Genomic DNA, 20,511 nt, shown 5'->3' on the forward strand with positions numbered 1-20,511 from the left:
AAACTATTTCCAGACCAGCGTGAGCTCCAGAGATTGTTCCCTTGGCTTTTAGGGTGATTTTTTTTTACGCAGCCTGGTTATTTACCTCACGCACATGAGCCATTCAACACTAAGCTGAAGATTCAAGGAACCCCTCTGCAGATCCCAGGAGCTCTTTCTTAGTGTATCTTTTCTTCTGTGTTCTCACCCCCATAAACTCTAGGCACCTTGGCCTTCCTGGACTCCTAGCTCTATTTCATCAACTTAGGGAGACATAAGGCTCTACCTTGGTAGACAAGGACATTAATACAGTTGTTGTTATTATCTCAGATGTTCAAGAATCTAGAGAAAAGAGAGCTTGCTAAGTAGAAATATGGATGATATTAAAGAAACACCCAAATTAAACTTCTAGAGATAAAAACTACATTGTATAAAATGAAGAATTCACTGGATGGGAGTAGCAGCAAATTTCACATTGCAGAAGACAGAAATTAGTGAACTTGAAGACAAAGCAATAGAAACTATCCAAAATGAAAATCAGAGAGAAAAAAAGACTGAAAAAAATAAACAGAGAAGCTGTGAAACGTGGAACAACTTTGGGTAACCTAATATACCTGTAATTAAATTCCCTGAGTGGGAACAAAACTATTTAAAGAAACAACAGACAAAAATTTTCTAAGTTTGATGAAAATTATAAACCCACATGTACAAAATAGTAAATGCACCCCAAACTCAAGAAACACAAAGAAAATTACACAAAGGTACATCACAATCAAATTGCCTAAAACCAATGATAAAGAGAAAATCTCAAAAGCAATTGAAGAAAAAAAATACATACCTACAGAAGAACAAATATAAGGACAGCAAACTTCTTATTAGAAACGCTGCAAGTCAGGAGACAGTGGAACAAAATCTTAAGCGTATTGAAAGAAAAAATCAGCCTAGAAATCTATATCTAGGGAAAATATTTCAAAAACTGAAGGTGAAAAGAAGACATTTTCAAATACACAAAAGCTGAAATAATTTACACCAGTATATATACACTACAGGAAATGTTATAGGAAGTCCTTTAGACAGACAGAAAATGGTACCAGGTGAAAATCTGAAACAATACTAATATTTCTCAACTAGGAGTGACTTTTGGCAATGTCTTGAGATATTTTTAGTCATCACAAGTTTCACAGGGCATTCCCCTCAACAAAGAATTAGCTGGCCCCAAATTTCAGTAACGCCGAGGTTGAGAAACCCTGGTACATACAAAGGAAAGAAGAGTACCAGAAATAGTAATTATGTGGGTAAAGAAAAAATTATTTTTCTTATATTTAAAATCACTTTAAAAGATAATTGATTGCTAAAAGTAAAAGTAATAACAATCTACTCTAGGGGTAATAAAATATATAGAAATAAAATGGATGACAATAAGAGCACAAAAACTTAATTAGAGTGTGGGAGAAATGAAAGGATATTATTGTAAGGTTCTTGTATTATAGGTGAAGTGGTATAATATTACTCAAATATAGGTTGTAATAAGTTAAGCATGAATACTATAAATACTAAATAAACTACCAAAAAACAAAGAATTATAGGTAGCAAGCCTGCAAAAGAGATAATTTGGAAATAATTTAAATATTCAATCAATTCCAAAGTAGGCAGAAAGGGGAAAAGAAGAACAGATGGGACAAATAGAAAATAAATACCAAGATAGTAGATTTAAACACAGTCATATTAATGATCACATTAAATACAAATGGCCTAATCATCCCTATTAAAGGGAAGTTATTGTCAGATTGGATAAAAAAGCAAGACTCAGGGGTATGATTCTTACAAGAGATCTGATATAAAAATGAAAACACAACTAGATTAAAAGTCAATTGATGGGGGCTTCCCTGGTGGTGCAGTGGTTGAGAGTCCGCCTGCCGATGCAGGGGACATGGGTTCGTGCCCTGGTCCAGGAAGATCCCGCATGCCGCGGAGTGGCTAGGCCCGTGAGCCATGGCCGCTGAGCCTGTGTGTCCGGAGCCTGTGCTCTACAGCAGGAGAGGCCACAACAGTGAGAGGCCCACATACCGCAAAAAAAAAAAAAAAAGTCAATTGATGGGGAAAGTATATACTATTAACACTAATAGAAAGAAAGCTAGCGATATCAGCTCAGAGCAATGACTATAACCAGGAATAAAGAAGTGGGGTTTTCAAAAAGATAAAGGGGTCAATTAATCGAGAGGATATAACAATTCTAAATGTTTATGCACCTAAATGTTTGTTTCAAAATACATAAAGCATACATGTTTTTCCCAAAAAGATATAAAAATGGCCAACAGGTACTTTAAAAGGAACTCAATATCTCTAATCATCAGGGAAATTGAAATCAGAATCACAATGAGATGTCACCTCACATGTGTTAGAATGGCTATCATCAAAAAGACAAGAGATATCAAGTATAGGTGAGGATGTGGAGAGAAAGGAACACTTGTGCACTGTTCGTGGGAATGTAAATTGGTGCAACCACTATGGAAAACAGTATGGAGGTTCCTCAAAAAAGTAAAAATTATGATCCAGTAATCCCACTTCTGAGTATACAGTCAAAGGGAATGAAAACAAGATATCAAAGAGATATCTGTACTCCATGTTCATTGCAACATTATTCACAAAAGCCAAGATAAGGAAACAACCCAAGTGTCCATCAACTGAGGAATGGATAAAGAAGATGCGGTATATATAAACAATAGAATATTATTCAACCATGCTAGACAGAGAAAGATAAATGCTGCATGGTATCACTTACATGTGGAATCTAGAAAATTTAATCTGTTGATTAACAGAGAAGAAACAAAAATTCATACTACCATTTCAGTTGATGCAGAAAAAAACTCTCAGCCCTACTAGGAACAGGAGGGCTAAAGATGTAGTTAGTGGGAAAAGATTGAATACTTTTACCCCAAGATCAGAAAGTGACAAGGATTTTTGCACTCATCACTTCTATTCTACATTGTTTTGGAAGTCTTAGCTAGTGCAATAAGGCAAGAAAAAAATGGAACAGAAAAATTGGCATGGAAGAAATAAAATCACCTTTAATTGCAGATGGCATGTAGAAAATCATACAGAGATTCTACAAAAAAGCCAATGGGCCAATAAGTGAGTTTAGCAAGGTTGCAGGATATAAGTTCAGTATATGAAAATCAACTGTGTTTCCATTCACTTGCATTGAACAAGTGGAAAATGAAAATAAAATAATTTAAAATTTTAAATCACTAAAATCTGATATCATTTAAAATAGCATCAAGTGTATGAAATCTTCGGGATAAATTTGACAAAAGATGTACAAGACCTGTTACAAAACATTTCTGAGAGAAATTTTAAAAGATATGAATGAATAAAGAGATTAAACTATGTTCATGGATCAGAAGAATTAATATTACCATGTTAGTTCTCCCCAAATTGATCTCTAGATTCATGCAATCTCAATCTAAATGTCATCAGTCTGTGTGTGTGTTGGTGGGGGCGGTGGGTAGTTGAAAAGCTGAATCTAAAATATGTATGGAAATGCAAAGGGCCTATCATAGCCAAAATAACCCTGAAAAAGTTGGGTGATTTAAACCATCTTATTTCAAGATTTATTATAAAGTGATAGTAATCAACACAATACAGAATTTGCATAAAGACAAAAAAAAAGATCCATGGTGAGAGCTTAGAAATAGATCCAAACTTATATAGTCAATAGTTTTTGTTTTTGTTTTTTACAAAGGCACCAAAGCAATTTATTGGGATAAAGGATAGTCTGTTCCACAATGAGCTGGAACAAATAGGTGATGATATTTAATAAAAAACCAACCCCAACCTTACCCCAGATTGCAAAAATTAAATCAGAATAGGCTACACTAAATGTGAAAGTTAAAAGTATAGCACTCTAGAAGAAAACAAGGAGAAAATCTTTGTGAATTGCATTAAGCAAGGGTTTATTATATACAATGCTGAAATCACAATTCATGAGAGAAAAACATGATAAATTTGACTTCATCAAAATCAAGAACTTCTGTTCTTTGAAATATACTGCTAAGATGATGAAAAAAACAGTTACAAGTCAATACAGAATGTTTTAAGACTTTTAACTTCTGGCTTTCTCACTGGTCTTGATTGGAGTGTGCATCCATATAATCTTTTGTTGTACTAATTTGTCAATGTGTGTAAAAATGTTAAAATGTTTAGGATATTATCCTGAGGAGAGAGTTGGACAAACTCTCAAAGATGTAAACACAAAAATGTTAATCTTCTCAAATTACATTGGGTTCATTGGACCAAATTGGAAATAACTTAAATGTATCATTATGTATAAATTATGATATACGCAATCAATAAAATAGTAAACAATCATGAAAGGATGATGTGTATTGGCTTTCTTTGAAGTAGAAAGATACCCATTATACACTGAAAAAAAGGGTTGCAGATGATCATATATAAAATGAACCATTTATGTACATATATAATATTTGCTTATACATGCATATGAATAGAGAACAGTCTGGAGAGATTAGAAAAGGTGATTTCTGAGTGGTGAGACTGAGATAATTTCTGCTCTCTTTTTTATACCTTTCTCAACATTTGATTTTTCTAAAAATACAAAAAAGTTTGAATTTTTTTTTTTCTTTCTGAACTCAAGTCTTTCCAAAGATCTCAGAATCTGAGAGCTGGAAATGACTCTTGGGTTCTCTCTCATTCACTCTTTCTGTTGTTTCCTCCTCAGTGAGGACCTGCCCTAAGTCAGGGCTTGGGTTCTTCTCATCTGCAGCCTTCCTATATATGACTACAGAAAGTCCCTCCTTTGCCTTCATAACTGCAGGTGAATTCCTTGCATCTCCAAATATCTATTCTATTTTGACTCTGCTGATTATAAAGCCAGACCCAGTTCCAACTTCTAACACTCACAATGTCACCTACACAGACAGTGTTTTGCACATTGGTGTTTTCATGCTCTATCAGGCTGTGAGATCAAGTAACATTTCCTGTCCATGGTTACCACATACATAGCTTTCTGGTCAGTGGTATATGCTGCTAGGCCAACTCTCCTCTGTGACTTCCTTCCCTTATTTCTAACCTTCTCCATAATATCTTCATTTAGATCTGTGAAAGCATGAAAGTTGGCATATTGCCATTCTAACACAGCAAAGAAGAGAGGGTAGCTCATTTCTAGGAAGCAGAATGCAAATTCTACATATTAGGATCTATTGCTAAGCCCTCAAGTTCCCTGCTTGGGCACGTTATAACACAGTTCCAAGGGGACCACCTTGAGCACATTTCAGTGGAACTGGGGACATTGATAAGAGAGGGAACATAACAACATATTAACAGTTTGACCTTGGACACTTTAGTTAATAAGAAGCTCCATTTCTTTTCCCACAAAATAGGGATATATCACCTATGGAAGATGGCTTTGCAAAAGATAAATGAGATAATTGATGTAACATTCTTAGCACAATTTTTGACTCATAAAAAGCACCTTCATAATGGCTCTTGCTGCACAGATGTAGAAAAACAGTCTAACGCTTGTGCTGTAGATAATTTTGGCTCTGTTTACTTAGGGTTGTATACTGGAATATGAATTGCTTTATGTGACCTTCTCAGAGGAATCTTTCCTGTACCCAACCTAAAGAAGACTCTTTGTCCCTCCCTGTAATACCCCTCTGTTTTGTTTTCACTGTATTGTCTCCTCTCACTGGAATGTCATTTCATGGAGGCAGGACTAGTATCTGTACTGTTTATCACTGTTTCACCAATGCATAAGAACATGCCTGGAACATAATAGGTGCTAGTGTGTGCTTGTTGAATGAACGAATGAAGGTTCTAGTCATCCTCCAAGTCCCAGCTCCCATGTAGGCTCTCTACTCCTTGATGAATGAATCACTCCTTGCTCTCAGTCATCAGTTATCACACATGTCACAGTGTCCTTTTACTTCTTTATTTTCCCCACTAGACTGTGAGCTGTGTTGAAGGCATCAGCTGAGTGTCTACCATAGTGCTTGACATGAGAAACTTTAAATAACTGTTGAACAATAACAACTGAATGGTCTGTCTGATTTTTATGATAACAAAATTTCACAAGAATTATGAAAAAGACCGTTTTGATGGGGACCATTTGATCTGAGCCTTAAGCCTGAGGGTGCCTGAAATTTTGTTTGCCTTTTAGTGATGTGGGCAGGGAAGAGGGTGAGCCCTGATCAAGTGCAGGTGTTTAACAAATATTTATTTCTGCCTCTCCATTTGATTAGTTATTATTATTTGTATTACATTTCTCAATGAATTTTGCTTTGAATGAATATATAAGCTAGCATGATGTATCACAGAGCAGTTGAGCATAAATGTCAATTTTTAAAGAGAATCCCAGTGTTGACTACCTACCCTGAAATCTTGACCAACGTCTCTCCTGTCTCTATCACATCTCTTGCAACTTCTTCTAATCTCCATTCCCACTGCTTGCCCCACCGTAGCTAGTTCCTCACCATCTCCCATCTGTATTGCCATCATCATCTGCCAGTTTCAGTACACTCTCCTTATTAGACTGGAGTTCCTAAAACTCAGCAGTAGTCTTGTCATTTCCCTGCTTAGAAACCATCTATGTTTCCCCATTAGCTACAGAATCATTCTTTTAAGACCCCATAATATTACCCCAAACTGACTTTTCCAAAAGTTGGTTTCCAAACTACCTTTCCAGAACTCTGTATGATTGTTATGTGTTTTAAAATATGCTATTTCTAGACCTAAGTTCCTTCCTTTTCCCCAACCTACAATGCCTTCCATCCCATTTCTGTGAAACCAAATCTTATCAACTCTTTTAAATCCCAGCTCAAATACCGCCTCCTCTAAGAAGACTTTCCTGCTCATCTCCTCTGTCCTTGAATTTGTATAATATTGTCTTACCTTTATTTTATTTATTTACATGTTGAAAAAAATTGCAAGTCCCCTATTGGAATCTCCTTAGAATCTCCCCAGGCCTTAGCACAGTGTTTGAATAGATAGTAGGGATTCACTACATTTTTATAAACATTTTTTTAAATTACCAAAGTAAATACATGCACGTAAGCATTTAAAGTGTGAAAAAGTTATCAAATAAAAAGAGTGAATCCACAACCTTTTTTTTCCTATTTATTCCTCCTAAATTCCCCAGCTGTAACCACTATTATAAGTTTCTTATATAACTTTCAAAAATTGTTTATGAATATAGAAGGATATAGGCATACTTGTTTTTTTTTTTTTTTTACGCAGACGGGATCATACATTGCATCTTGCCTTTTTCACACAACAATAGATCTTGGAGTTCTTTTCATACCATATATGGATTTACTAAATCTTGTTAATGTCAATTTGCACATACTTATGCAGTAATAACTATAAGATACGTTTTTATTAATGAAATTTGGGGTCAAAGGTTATACCTGTGCATTTTATGTTTTGACCACATTTCTATCCAAAGAGGCTGTATTTAGCATGTGCGAGCACTTCTGCTTCTCAGCAGTTGAATTCCTCTGGGTAGTTTCATAGTTTTAATTCTAAACCCTTGAAGAGGTAAAAATGGTATCACATTATTCTTTTTCTTTTTTATAAATAAATGTATTTATTTATTTATGGCTCTGTTAGGTCTTCGTTGCTGTGTGCAGGTTTTCTCTAGTTGTGATGAGCGGGGGCTACTTTTCGTCACTGTGCGCAGGCTTCTCATTGTCGTGGCTTCTCTTGTTGCGGAGCACAGGCTCTAGGCGCGCAGGCTTCAATATTTGTGGCACTTGGGCTCCGTAGTTGTGGCTCGTGGGCTCTAGGAGCACGGGCTCAGTAGTTAAGGCACATGGGCTTAGTTGCTCCGCGGCATGTGGGATCTTCCCAGACCAGGGCTCGAACCCCGGTCTCCTGCATTGGCAGGCGGATTCCTAACCACTGTGCCACCAGGGAAGCCCACGTTATTCTTTTAATTTGTGTTTTTTAAGTTATGAGTGAGATCTAGCATTTTTTTCTTATCCTTCTTTTTCACGTTCCATTTCAGAGAATCTCCTCCTCTTGCATTTTACCTAGTTTTCTATTGTTTTTTAAAAGCTTCATTATATGTTAATGAAGTTTTGATTTTTTTCTGTTGGTTTGTCAATAAGTTTTTTTTAACAACAGTTTTTTGTTATAATGGTCATATTTAACAATCTTTTCTTGGTTTCTGTGTTTTATATCTTGTTAGGAAGTCTTTCTCAATTCCAGGAATATCTTTTAATAGTTCACGTTTTCTTCTAGTACACACAGTTTCATTTAGAAAAATAAGTTCTGTATTAGAACCAATTTGAATTAATTTTACTTCAAGAAGTAAGAAAGGGATTCAGGTTTATTTTTTTCTAAGTGACCAGCCAAGTGTCCCAACACAATTATCACTCATCTTTTCCTCATTGATTTGAAATGCTATTTTACGCATATGCTAAATTCCATATGTATTTGGATTCATTTCTACCAGATTTTATATTCAATTCCATTGATTTCTCAGTACCAAACTCTTTTAATTACTGTAGTAGTTACTGTAGTTTTATAATGTATTTTAATATTTGGTACTAGTCCCCCTTTTTTTTTTTTTTTTTTTTGCTGTACGCGGGCCTCTCACTGCTGTGGCCTCTCCCGTTGCGGAGCACAGGCTCCGGACACACAGGCTCCGCGGCCATGGCTCGCGGGCCCACCCGCTCCGCGGCATGTGGGATCTTCCGGGATCGGGGCACGAACCCGTGTCCCCTGCATCGGCAGGCGGACTCTCAACCACTGCGCCACCATGGAAGCCCCCCCTTTTTTAACAAAAAATTTTCTGGCTCTCTGTCAGGTTCCTTGTGTTTCATTTCCCACCTGGATAAACTTTACTATCTTTGAAGAAAAAATTTTAAATTCTGTTGATTTTTCACTGGAAACATACTGAATTTATGATTAATTATGGTGAACTGATATGCTTTCAAACTGAATCCTTCCCTTCACTGAAGTCTTCTAGTAAACTCCCCAGTAGCTATTTAATTTTTTACATTTCATATTACATTTATTCCTGGGTATTATTAATTTTTTGCTGATGTAAATGAGATGTATTATTATATTTACTTACCGGTTATTGTTTCTGTATGAAAAAGCTATTGATTTTTTAGATTTCAATAATATAAGCAGATATCCTTATTGGATTTTCTTAGTTTTTAGTAGTTTTTCTTTTTAGTTAAATCTATATTTCACAGGTATAATGTCATGTCAACTGCAAATAATAATAATTTTGCATCTTCCTTTTCAATTTTTACATGTATTTCCTTTGACTAATTACACTTGCTAACATCTCCCAGAAAATGTTACATAGTAGTGCTTATAATGAACATCTTTGACTCATTCATGATTTGGGGGGTAATTCTTCCAGTGCTTCATCTGGCCTTTGTTTAAGGAAGCATCTCTCTAGCTCTACATGGTTAAGAGTACGTAAGTGTGTGCATGCATATGCACACATGAGTGTGTGTTTAATTGAGGGGTTGATGCTGAATTTTATCTAATACCTTTTAAGCAAATTTGAATCAGCTATGCAGTTTGTAACCTCTGACTTATTAATATGTAATTAAACTAATAATTTTCCTATCAGGGAACCATCCTTGATTTCTTGGATTGGACCATACTTGAGCATAGTGTATTTTCTCCATTAATATTTTACTGGCTTCCATTTTGTTAGTAGTTTATTGGAAGTGGATAGTAAATGAAAATGAAATTGGTCTGTAGTTTTCTTGTGTCTGTCTTTTTTTTGAAAAAAAAAGTTTTACCTTCATACATAGAAATTGAAAAAAATCAGTAAGAAGATGAACAACTCAAGCTAAAACTGGGTAAATGATATGATTATGCAATTCTCAAAAGAGGAATTAACAATGCCTAAAAATATATGAAAACACCCCCAACATCATCTGTGACTTGAAAATTCAAACTGTCAACACCTTAAGGCTGCCTTTCTTATATCTGTATTCCCGGTATCATATAGAGAAAGAAATATATCCCTGCCTATTCTGTTAGTAATGACAATCTCTTTTGTCCTTATAGCTCCCAAATTCTAAGAAGCCCTGAAGCGCATCCATGGAGATACTTGGGTTTTAATTTTTATAACAGGTAAAGAAAAATTTCAGTGGTATCCACAAAGACAAGAATCTTTAAAGACAGTAGATTTCCCCTGATATTTGTTCAGGATTGCTTTCTAAACTGGGCTAAACAAGTTCCTTCAGCAGTGTAGCTCTGATGCTCTGGCTTGGACCTGCATACTGAACTCAGCCTCTTTGGAACCACCAGATGAAGTGTAACACAACCAAGTTGTTTGAGAAATCCCAGGTCTCTGTTTCTTCATCTATAAAATGGTGGCTTTTCTTGATAGATTACAAGCAGGATGAAAGGAGATGATGTACGCTGAAGCCTTTTACAAATCCAATGAAATTCGAAATATTATTAGTATTTTAAGAATCACAAGTGGAGCCAGCAGAATCTATGTAAAAAGTTGGCTTCTCAGATAAAAATTTTATAAAGGGCACCTAGTCTTTTCCATACCAAATAAATCAACCTCTATAGGAGAGGCCGTTTCTCACATGGCTATCTTCTCTGGCTCCCCGCTCCGCTCCCATGCTGCCTGCACTCTTCTCCTCACCAGCCCCATTTCTGCTGCTACACAGAGTCTGCTCATTGCTTGTATGGCATTTGCACCAGGGAGAGAAGGGCAGGTGAAGGAGCTTGGACAGACACGTTCCTTCCATCCCCTCCTGGCAGTCTAACTATTTCTCATTCTGCTCATTTGGGCTGCGAAGTCAGTGAAGTAGAATTCCTTTTCTACTTGGTTATCAGTCCTACATTTAGCATAAGGTTCCAAATGTGTGGAAGATGAGGCTACTCACGAGACACAGAGGCACAGGACTCCGGGCATAGATTCACTGTCTCTTAACAGAAAGTTGCCGTCCACCCCTTCCTTGAGCAGCAAGGTCTCACAGTCTCGCTTGGACAGAGGGCCGTGATAATAAGGCAGATCCATGGTGAGCCCTCTCATAGCCCAGGTTCAGGGACAACTCTGAGGAGAGAAGAGGAAGCAGTTGGCCTAATGGAGCCTGTGGAAATACCTCTTCCTTCTCTGGCTTGTGGGTTGACGTTACCTGTGGGATTGAGGTAGTGTCATGAGCTTCAGGAAATGTGAGAGGTGGGGTAGTGAAGTGACCAAGACTTTTCAGCCTGTAAATAGACCAAGTATGACTCATAGAAGTGGGTTAAAGTGCATTTGGGTACACTGCAATCAACGATATTCATGGCTCAAGCTCAATGCCGAAGACAAGCTCCCCAGAACTGGGTTGCAGCCTTGTCTGTCACCCTAAATCACCAGTTTTTACCTTCTCTGGCTCATGGCATCCTTTCCCGAGATCACATCACTGCTTTTGGCTGAAATGAATGCCCATTTTCTGCTGAAGCTGCCTATGATTATGCTATGCTTAGCTCAGAACAGGTGCTCATAAACCGTTCAGATGTTGAATGAATCCAAATTTGTCCAGACGCAATGGAACAATTGAGAAGGTAGGATGCATCTATGGGTCAAATGACATGAGAAATGTAAGACAGAAATAGGAATAGAAAGCAACTGGATGCTGTAGGGGAGGATGGCTGGGGGGGAATATCCCCTGGCTAAGGCTCCTAGCCACTGGTGAACAAAGGCCATTTTTAACATCCTCAAGCATCGTGCCTTTTGGGGAAGGAGCTGGTCCATGTGGGAGGGATATCTGGATATGCAAAATTAGTGCAGGGATACTTCTCCAGGTGGAAGAAAAGAATATATTAGGCTTGGGTTTGAAGAGTCTCAGGTCCTTTGAAGTTTCCATCCTGCAGGACAGCAGTGATGACTGAGAAAAGTCTATCTAGCCAGGGACACTTAGCCCCCTTTAGACAACCTGGTATTGATGAGAAAAATCTCTTTTTTTCTGCTGAGCCTTTTCTACCTTGGTCAACTGATATGCTTGGAAATGATGGTTTCTGTTATCTGAGAATCAGAATTAGTCTTAAGAGTAATTTCTAAGGCCTTTTTTCCCCAGCTTTGTTGAGATACAACTGACATGTAATATTGTGTAAGTTTAAGGTGTGCAACGTGTTAATTTGGTACATTGCAAATGATAACTACCATAGCATTAGCTAATACTGCCATCTGGTCACATGCTTACCATTTCTTTACTGTTGTGAGGACATATAAGATCTACTCTTGTATCAACTTTCAAGTGTATAATACAGTATTATCAATATTAATTGTAATCACCATGCTGTACATCAGATTCCCAAAACTTATTCATCATATAACTGGAAGTTTGTACCCTTTGACGAATATCTCCCCATTTCCTCCAAGGCTTTTTGAGCAGCTAAACCATCCTACATAGTATTGTTTTATGTTCAAATAAATCTTTATTTACAAAAAGAGACACTGACAAGATTTTGTCGCCAGCTATAGTTTGTCAATCCTTGATTTAGAGTAGTAAAATTTTTAACTGAGTACATGACTGTCTAGCTAAAGGCTATTTTCCCTAGCCTGCCTTGTAGCTATCTGTGACCATGTGACTAAAGTTAGTGTCAATATAGATTAGCATCCTACATAGTATTACTTAATTAGCTATTAATTAATTAATTTCAGATAGAAGCCATGTAAACATATCTATAATCCAATGTTTTAAATTGAATTACGTTTACTTAACTTTAACAATTACCATCACACAATGTCAATTAGTATGAACTATATGAAAATTTCTCTCCCGATTCACCTGCCTTATCCAAATATCTGTAGGAATTTGTACATATCTCAAGTACCTATCTATAAAAATAGATAGCCCTGTGTGCTCAGGGCTCATCCTTACTTCTCTTAATGCCTTCTTAACTCAGATGATTATTTTATCTTATTATTTTATCTTATTGCTTTGCTTACCAGCTGTTGACCCACTCTTGGGGATTTGTCTTACATTGAACTTTCCTGTAGCAGATTTTTGTTCTTCCTTGGAAGTCCCACTGCTCTGCTCTTGGTTTAATGTAGTGTAATGGAGTGACACTAACTGAGGAGCTTGTATCAGAGAGATATGCTTTCAAACCCCAGTTTCTCTTGTGTGAACTCAGGCCATTTGGTGTATAATTTTTTTGAGAATTATGGCAGTTGAGGAGAGAACTTTTACTCATGACAGAGGAAATTGGGTGCTAAGCTTGGTGTGAGGATATTTTGGGGCATAACAGAGGACATAATTGGATATACACCCAAGGTCTTTATCATCACAGGGGCTTTCATGCCTTTTTTTCCTGTTTCAAAACCCAGTCCCTTCATCCTCACTCATCATAAGAGAAATGAAAATTAAATCCATACCGAGGTAACATCTTTCACCAATTATTTTTCCAAAGAAGATATACTAATGGAAAACAAGTACATGAACAGGTTCTCACAATCATTAATTACTAGGGTAATGGAAATCAAAATCACAATGAGAAGTCATCTCACACATGTTAAAATGTCCATGATCAAAAAGACAAGAGATAGCAAGTGTTGGTGAGGATGTGGAGAGAAGCGAACACTTGTGCACTGTTGGTGGGAATGCAAATTGGTACTAGCACTGTGGAAAACAGTATGGAAGTTCCTCAAAAAATTAAAAATAGAACTACCATATGATCCAGTAATTCCACTTCTGGGCATATATCTGAAGGAAACTAAATCACTATGTTGAAGAGACATTTGCACCCCCATGTTCAATGCAGCATTATTCACAATAGCCTAGACGTGAAAACAACGTAAATGCCCATCAACGTAATAATGGATAAAGAAGATGTGGTCAATATATATACAATGGAATACTATTCAGTCATTAAAAAAGAAGGAAATTCTGCCATTTACAACAGCAAAGATGGGCCTTGGAAGCATTATAGTAAGTGAAATAAGTCAGACAAAGACAAACACTATATGTAGTAATTTGTTATAGCAACAATAGAAAACTAATACACCTAACAAATCTGAGTACCTCAGGAAGAAAATCCAGATTTCTCTCATGGAGGCTGAAGCAGCTTCCCTTAACTTTTCTCTCCTCACTCATCTGTAGTTACATTGAAGAGTAGGATCCTATTTACTATGAATTAGCCCAGCAACCAAGCCTTGTTGCAGGAAAAGCATTTTAACTTCCTTTTCTCTCACACTGCTCCATGAACAGTCAAGCCTGTTCATCTAAATCAAACTGCATGAAAAAAAAGTTACCTAATGTTTACTTGCCAAATGAACAAATTTCCTAATCACATCTTCTCCTAAAATTCATACTTACCAAGTTTACCTTTTATATTTGATTGGAGTGTCTCAGCCGCTTTTGAGATTTTTGTTTGCATTCTTCAGGGTTTTCTTTTTTCATTCATGCTGGCCATGAATTTTTGGAGGACACTATCCAACCCAGTGTACTTTCCTACTCCCCTCTCCTTCCACTTCCTCGTCCTCTTCTAAACTTCAAAGTGGTTTATGAGATGAGCACCATCTAAATAAGAACTGTAGAAATGAGCTCCAAGGCCCTCAGAGAAACTATAGAGCAGAGAAAGGATTTATCTCAGTGATAAAACTCACCTACAGATCCAGGCTGAAGATTAAATAACCTCAGATGAATTATTTGCTTTTTTCTTTTGTTTACTTCTGAGTATTTCAATTTTTAAATAAAGTGATGCATGTAAAACTATTTTCCAGTATACAAAATAGTTGAAGCAGTAAGACAGATACATTATCTGTTTTCACCTCTTAGATGTCATAGGTATGCTTATATTAATTTAACACCAAGTTATTATTTTCAATATTCAATACAATTATAACACAGCTTTTAAAATTTTATTTAATGAATGATAAGGAGAAAATGATAGATAGTCAATCTGTGGTAGAGGGACTTTAGGAAAGCTGTTAGTTCAAGATATGAGGAAATCAGAAAATAGGGGGAGTTCAACATGTAGTGACATCTACACACTGTTAGTAGATGAGTAACATCTACCACATAAAAAAAAACCCAGATTAATTAAGATAGTATCTAAACTAATTTAACAATTCAATGCCCTGTGTCAGTGTATCTCTTAGGATCCTTTTTGCTGCAAAAATGAGCCCCAACTCAAATAGCTTAAACAGGGATGAAATTCATCTTCCACCCCACTGGAAGTCCAGAGGAGGCATGGCCTCCTAGGCCAGTTGGTAAAGCAGCTCAATGCCGCTGTTGAAGACCCAGATTTTTTCTCTCTTTCCACTTTGGCCTTCTCAGCAGGCAGCCTGGCTCTTGTGGTCCCAAGATGATTGCCAAAGGTCCAAGTATTCCATCCACACACCTTGTGCAGGTAATTGATCCTTCTGGCATCTCCAGGACCCCTGGGAAATGCTCTGAGAAGGTCAGGGAGTGTTGAGAAAAGGACACACCTATTCCTGGCACAGACACACAGACACACACACACACACACGCTCCACTGTCCACATACGTGCTCTGGCCTCTCTCACTTCTTTTTCAGGTCAGGGCAGTGGCAGGTACTTACTGCCCAGTGATGTAAATTCTCCTGGGACAAGTGTCCCTTCTCCTTGTGATCCTGGACATCTTAGGAACTTGGCACATCCAGGTACTGTGCTGCTCTAAAATATAGTGAATACATAGAAAGTTTGAAGATCAGAAAGGCCTACAGATCAGGAGACCATTGCCATGGAAAAAACACCTTTTTTTCTCACAGTTCCCAAGAGGAGGGGGCACACAGAAAAACATAGGTCACAGGCACAAGAGCAGAGAGGATGGGGGGGAACTGAGGCCATAGCCTCTATTGTGGTTTCCCTGGGAAGGAATAGGCGAGGCAGGGTAAGCAGGTCTAGAATTGGCTAGTTTGTTTGTTTGTTTCTTCTAAGAAGTCTCTATTACTTGTCAGGCAAAAGTCCCACAATCCTTCATTCCAAATAAAACTAATTTTATCTGCATCTCCTCTAACTTGCATTCCTTAGATCACAGGTCTTTTTTTCCTACACAGTATACAGAGAAGAGAAAGTGCACGTGTGTGTGTGAGTGTATGTTGGTGCTTTCTAACTGGGAGGTAGTTTATTATCTAGTTGAATAACTGTTAGGTGAGAAATAGAATCTCAAACAGTAACCATGGATTACACTTGATATTAAAAACAAATGTCTTGGCAGTTTTAGGAACTGCTTTATGATTTAACTATCTCAGTTAGTGGTTAGACCATAGTTCTAAAGAGTTGAAAAGGATGAGCTAATTTTCTATCTAAGCTAATTAGCTTTATGCTGTTCTTTGGCCACATAACTTGAATTCAGTGAAATGTTTTGCTGGTCCATTTCTTTACTGGTATAGAGAATGTCAACTGAAAAAAAAAAGCGCAATGTAAGAGTAGTGAGTTTCAGTTTTATACAAGGACCTTACTGAGGACTATAACCTGGGAGGCAGTCTCTCAGATAGCTATGAGGAACTGCTCTGAAGAGGTGGGAGAGGAGCCAGGATATATGTGATTTTTTTTGCGGGGGGGTCTGAGAAATACATGTATTCAAACATAAAACTATTAATGCTTATCATAAAGAACAGATATCTCAACTTAATGATTTTAGTGCTTTTTTTACGTATAGGAAGATGCAAGAATTTGGGGTCATTGAAATTCTCCGCTAGACATGCATCTTAACTAGCTAGGGACCCTTGTATCCAAAAGCACAGAATACTTCCTGTTTCTAGAATTGGCTAGTTTGAATCATTTCAGTGGACTCTGGAGCATAGGAGTTGTTCCTAGTTGCCTGGTACCTCGCCCTGGGTGGTTAGGGCTGGTGGATAGTGTCTGGGAGTGTGAGATAATGGAGGTGGTTAGGAGTATGGGCTCTAGATTGGTTGTCTTTGCATTTGAAAAGTGATGCGAGCTGTTTAGTATCTCTAGGAATTGGCTAGCTCTGGTCAGGGCAGTCCCTCCAGAGGCTCAGTAAGCCAGTGTGACTAACTTGAAGCAGTGAATGCTCAGCATGGTTAGTCCTGAGAGGTTTTCTGTACACAAGACCATTGGTTCAATAAATTTAATTAATTAATGTCCACCCAAAGGCACTGATGGCAGAGGTCTAAGGGGTTTCTCCCAAGTATAAATTGTTTTTCTTGGGCATTTCAGAGACAATGCAGCTGCCTGATTGGCTAATGTAGGAATAACTCCAGTAGTGTACAACACAGCTTGCAGTGGACTCCTCCCCAGCACTCGAAATTTAGGTAGAATTACCTCAATTCCTCAAGTCCGTGCCCTTGGGAAATTTCTCCAGTGTTTCTGTAAATTCCTAGGGACTTACTTTTTTATGATCTCCTCTGCCTCCAAGTTCCTGTGCCTCACATTCTCTCCTAACACTGCCATGTGGACCCATAAAGCAATACTGCAACACTTTTTCTAATGCCTTTCCCTGCCAAAATCAAAATTCACTCATAAGAAAGGATTGGTGAGCAAAGTAGAATTTACTGAAGATTTGCAGAGGAGGTAGGGGAGGAGAGGTTTGCCTTGCACACTCCACAACAAAATAACTTAGAAATATATTTAGACATTCTGATTCCACAGAGTGACTTTTCAGCCAACTGAAATGCCAAGAACTCTCTTTGACACCCTTGCCCCTTTCCCATAAGCAGAGTCTTGTCATATCTCCCTTCTTTGTACACAGTGATATGCAAGTTAGTTAATCAAAAAAACAAGCAAACAAAAACACAAGATAAAAGGAGATTAAAAAAACTCAAAAAAGATTACATTGTTGAACTGTATATCAAATATAGTGACAGGTTATATTTAATAAGATTTTGAATAGTGCAAATCAAAAAGTGTGACATGAATTACTAAATATTCTCCAAATCCCCCTAAATCAGAAAAAAATCAAGAGCTGAATAATTACAAAGTTGGTGAATAATATGAATCATAAACTCAAGTATATTAGTAATTATATTTAATGTAAATGGACTAAGTGCTCTAGGTAAAACATAAAAATTGATGGATAGGATTAAAATAAACAAAATTTAACTTTGTAATGTTTACTAAGGAGACATATAAAACATATAAACAGAAATTCTGAATGTAAAATCATAGAGAAAGATTATAGCATGTAAATATGAACCAAAAGAAAATGGAGTAGCTATATTAATATCAGACAAAATAGAGCTTATGTCAAAAGTGTTAATGAACAGATTCACCTTGTAATGAAACAGGTTTAATATATAACAATTTATAATATATCATATAATTATGAGTAATACATAACATTTAAAAATTTGCATGCACCTAGTAAGACAATCTTAAAATATAACTATATATGTAACAATTTAAAATTTGCATGCACCTAGTAGGATAATCTTAAGCTATATAATACAAAATTGATAGACCTATAAGGAGAAATAGACAAATCCACAAAGTGAAATATTTTGACATACTCTCTTTATAATGTCCTCTTATGATAATGAATGTAGGCTATGAATAATTATCAGAAGTTTTTTTAAATCTTATATTTTGAAACAAGAAATACAATTTTAAATAATCTATGTATCAAAGAAGAAATAATAATGGAAAAAGGAAAATATTTAATATTGTACTAGAGGTTCTAGCCAGAGTGGTAAGACAGGGCATGGGGGAAGATTAAAAAAGAAAAAATAACACCATCCATATTCACAAACAATATTGTTTGGACAATAAAATCCGAAGAATCTACAGATAATTTGTTAAAATTAATAAGTGAGTTTAGAAAAGCACAAGATACAAAGTCTATGTAAAAATTTATTGTATTTGCATATAACAATAACATTTAGAAAAGTAAACTTGAAAATCTTTATGACACCATTTATGATATCAAGACACTTCAAGGACCTAAGAGTAAATCTAGGAAAAGATGTGTAAGATTTCCAGAATCAAATTATAAAGCATTATTTGGAGATATAAAGGAAGACCTAAATAAATGAATGCATATGTATCCAACTTGGAAGAATCAATATTGTAAAGATGTAAATAGCTCCAGATTAATATATATAGACAATCCCAGACAATAACACAGTAGGGTTTTTTTAGTGTGGAAAATGACAAATGTTTCTGAAATTTATATGAAAATGAAAGGAATTACTACCAGCCAAGACACTGTTGAAGAAGAGGAAAGAGGTCAGAACTAATTCTACCAGATATCAAAATCTATTTATAAAGCTACTCCAATTAAGACAGTGTGGTTGAAGCAAAAGAAAGCCCAAATAGAAAAATGGAACAGAATAAAAGCTCCAGAAACACACCCAGATGTATATAAACACTTATGTATGACAAAAAGTATTGCAGAGCTATGGAGAAATGACAGTTTTTCAACAAATAGTGCTGGATCAATTGGCTATCCATGTGGGAAAGAAATGAAAAAATTCTAAGTGTATTGTAGACCCTCATGTGAAGTGTAAAACAACAAATCTAAAAGATACTGTATTTATAGAAGAATATCTGTACTCTGTATGACTTTGTGGTAGGGAAAGAAATTTTAAACAAAACCTAAAAGAAAGAAGCCTAAATGAAATGATAAGATGTACTAAATTAAAATTTAGAAATTCCACTCATCAAAACACCATTAAGAGAGTAAAGAAACAAAGCACAGAATAGAAGACAATATTTGCAAAACATATAACAAAAAGCTCTTACCTGAAATATATAAAGAATTTATACAAATAAAAAGGAAATGACAGACAATTCAATAGAGAAATGAGCAAAGGAGTTGAAAAATATGTAACAATGTAACTAATAAACATTTGTGAAGGTTTCAATTTCACTGGTAATCAGGCAAATAAAAATTAAAACTAAAATAAGATACCAAGATACACCCACAAGGAACAGTTACAATAAAAAGACTAATCATACTAGGTGTTATCAGTGGAGTAATGTTGCTTGGAACAATGGAAACCCACATATACTGCAGATGGATGGATAAATTGTGCAACTGCTTTGGAACATGGTTTTTTATTATCTATTAAAGTTTTAAAGTTTTAATATAGACATACTCTATGAACCAGTAATATTCTACTCCTAGGTATATACCTTAAATAAATGAGAGCATGTAAGTGCAAATAAATAAATAAAAAGATAGATAAATAAATAAATGTACATGGTGTTGATAGAAGTATTATTTACAATAGACCCAAGCTGAAAAAACAAATGCTCATCACTGTAGAATGTATTAATAAAGTGTGGTGTACACATACAGAAGGATACCATATAGCAACGAAGATGAAGAAACTTCAGCTAGCCTGCACAACATGAATGACTCACAAACAAAATGTTAACCAAAAGAAGTCAGATGGAAAAAATACATATGCTGTATGACCCCATTTGTATAAAGTTTGGTTATAGGTAAAACTAACCTATGGTATTAGAAGCCTCCTGGTACCTTTCAGGAGAGATTGCATGTTGATATTGGGACAGGGCAACAGATGAGGCTTAAGGACTGCTGGTAATTTTTAATTTCTTGGTGTCAGTAGTGCTAACACTGATAGGCTCACTGTCTGGTAGTTTACTGA

The 20,511-nt window shown here is 36.3% G+C and overlaps 1 protein-coding gene across 1 annotated transcript in view; it reads right to left on the minus strand.

The window, feature by feature from the left end:
- SH2D1B (SH2 domain containing 1B) overlaps positions 1-11,020 on the minus strand; it is a 32,344-nt gene extending 21,324 nt beyond the window's left edge. Inside the window, exon 1 of the mRNA XM_060088363.1 lies at positions 10,872-11,020. Coding sequence (XP_059944346.1) covers positions 10,872-11,020 — 149 coding nt within the window. The remainder of the gene's footprint in view (positions 1-10,871) is intronic.
- Between the last annotated feature and the right edge of the window lie 9,491 nt (positions 11,021-20,511).

Source organism: Mesoplodon densirostris, chromosome 2 (genome assembly GCF_025265405.1).
Source record: "Mesoplodon densirostris isolate mMesDen1 chromosome 2, mMesDen1 primary haplotype, whole genome shotgun sequence".
Taxonomy (NCBI): domain Eukaryota; kingdom Metazoa; phylum Chordata; class Mammalia; order Artiodactyla; family Ziphiidae; genus Mesoplodon; species Mesoplodon densirostris.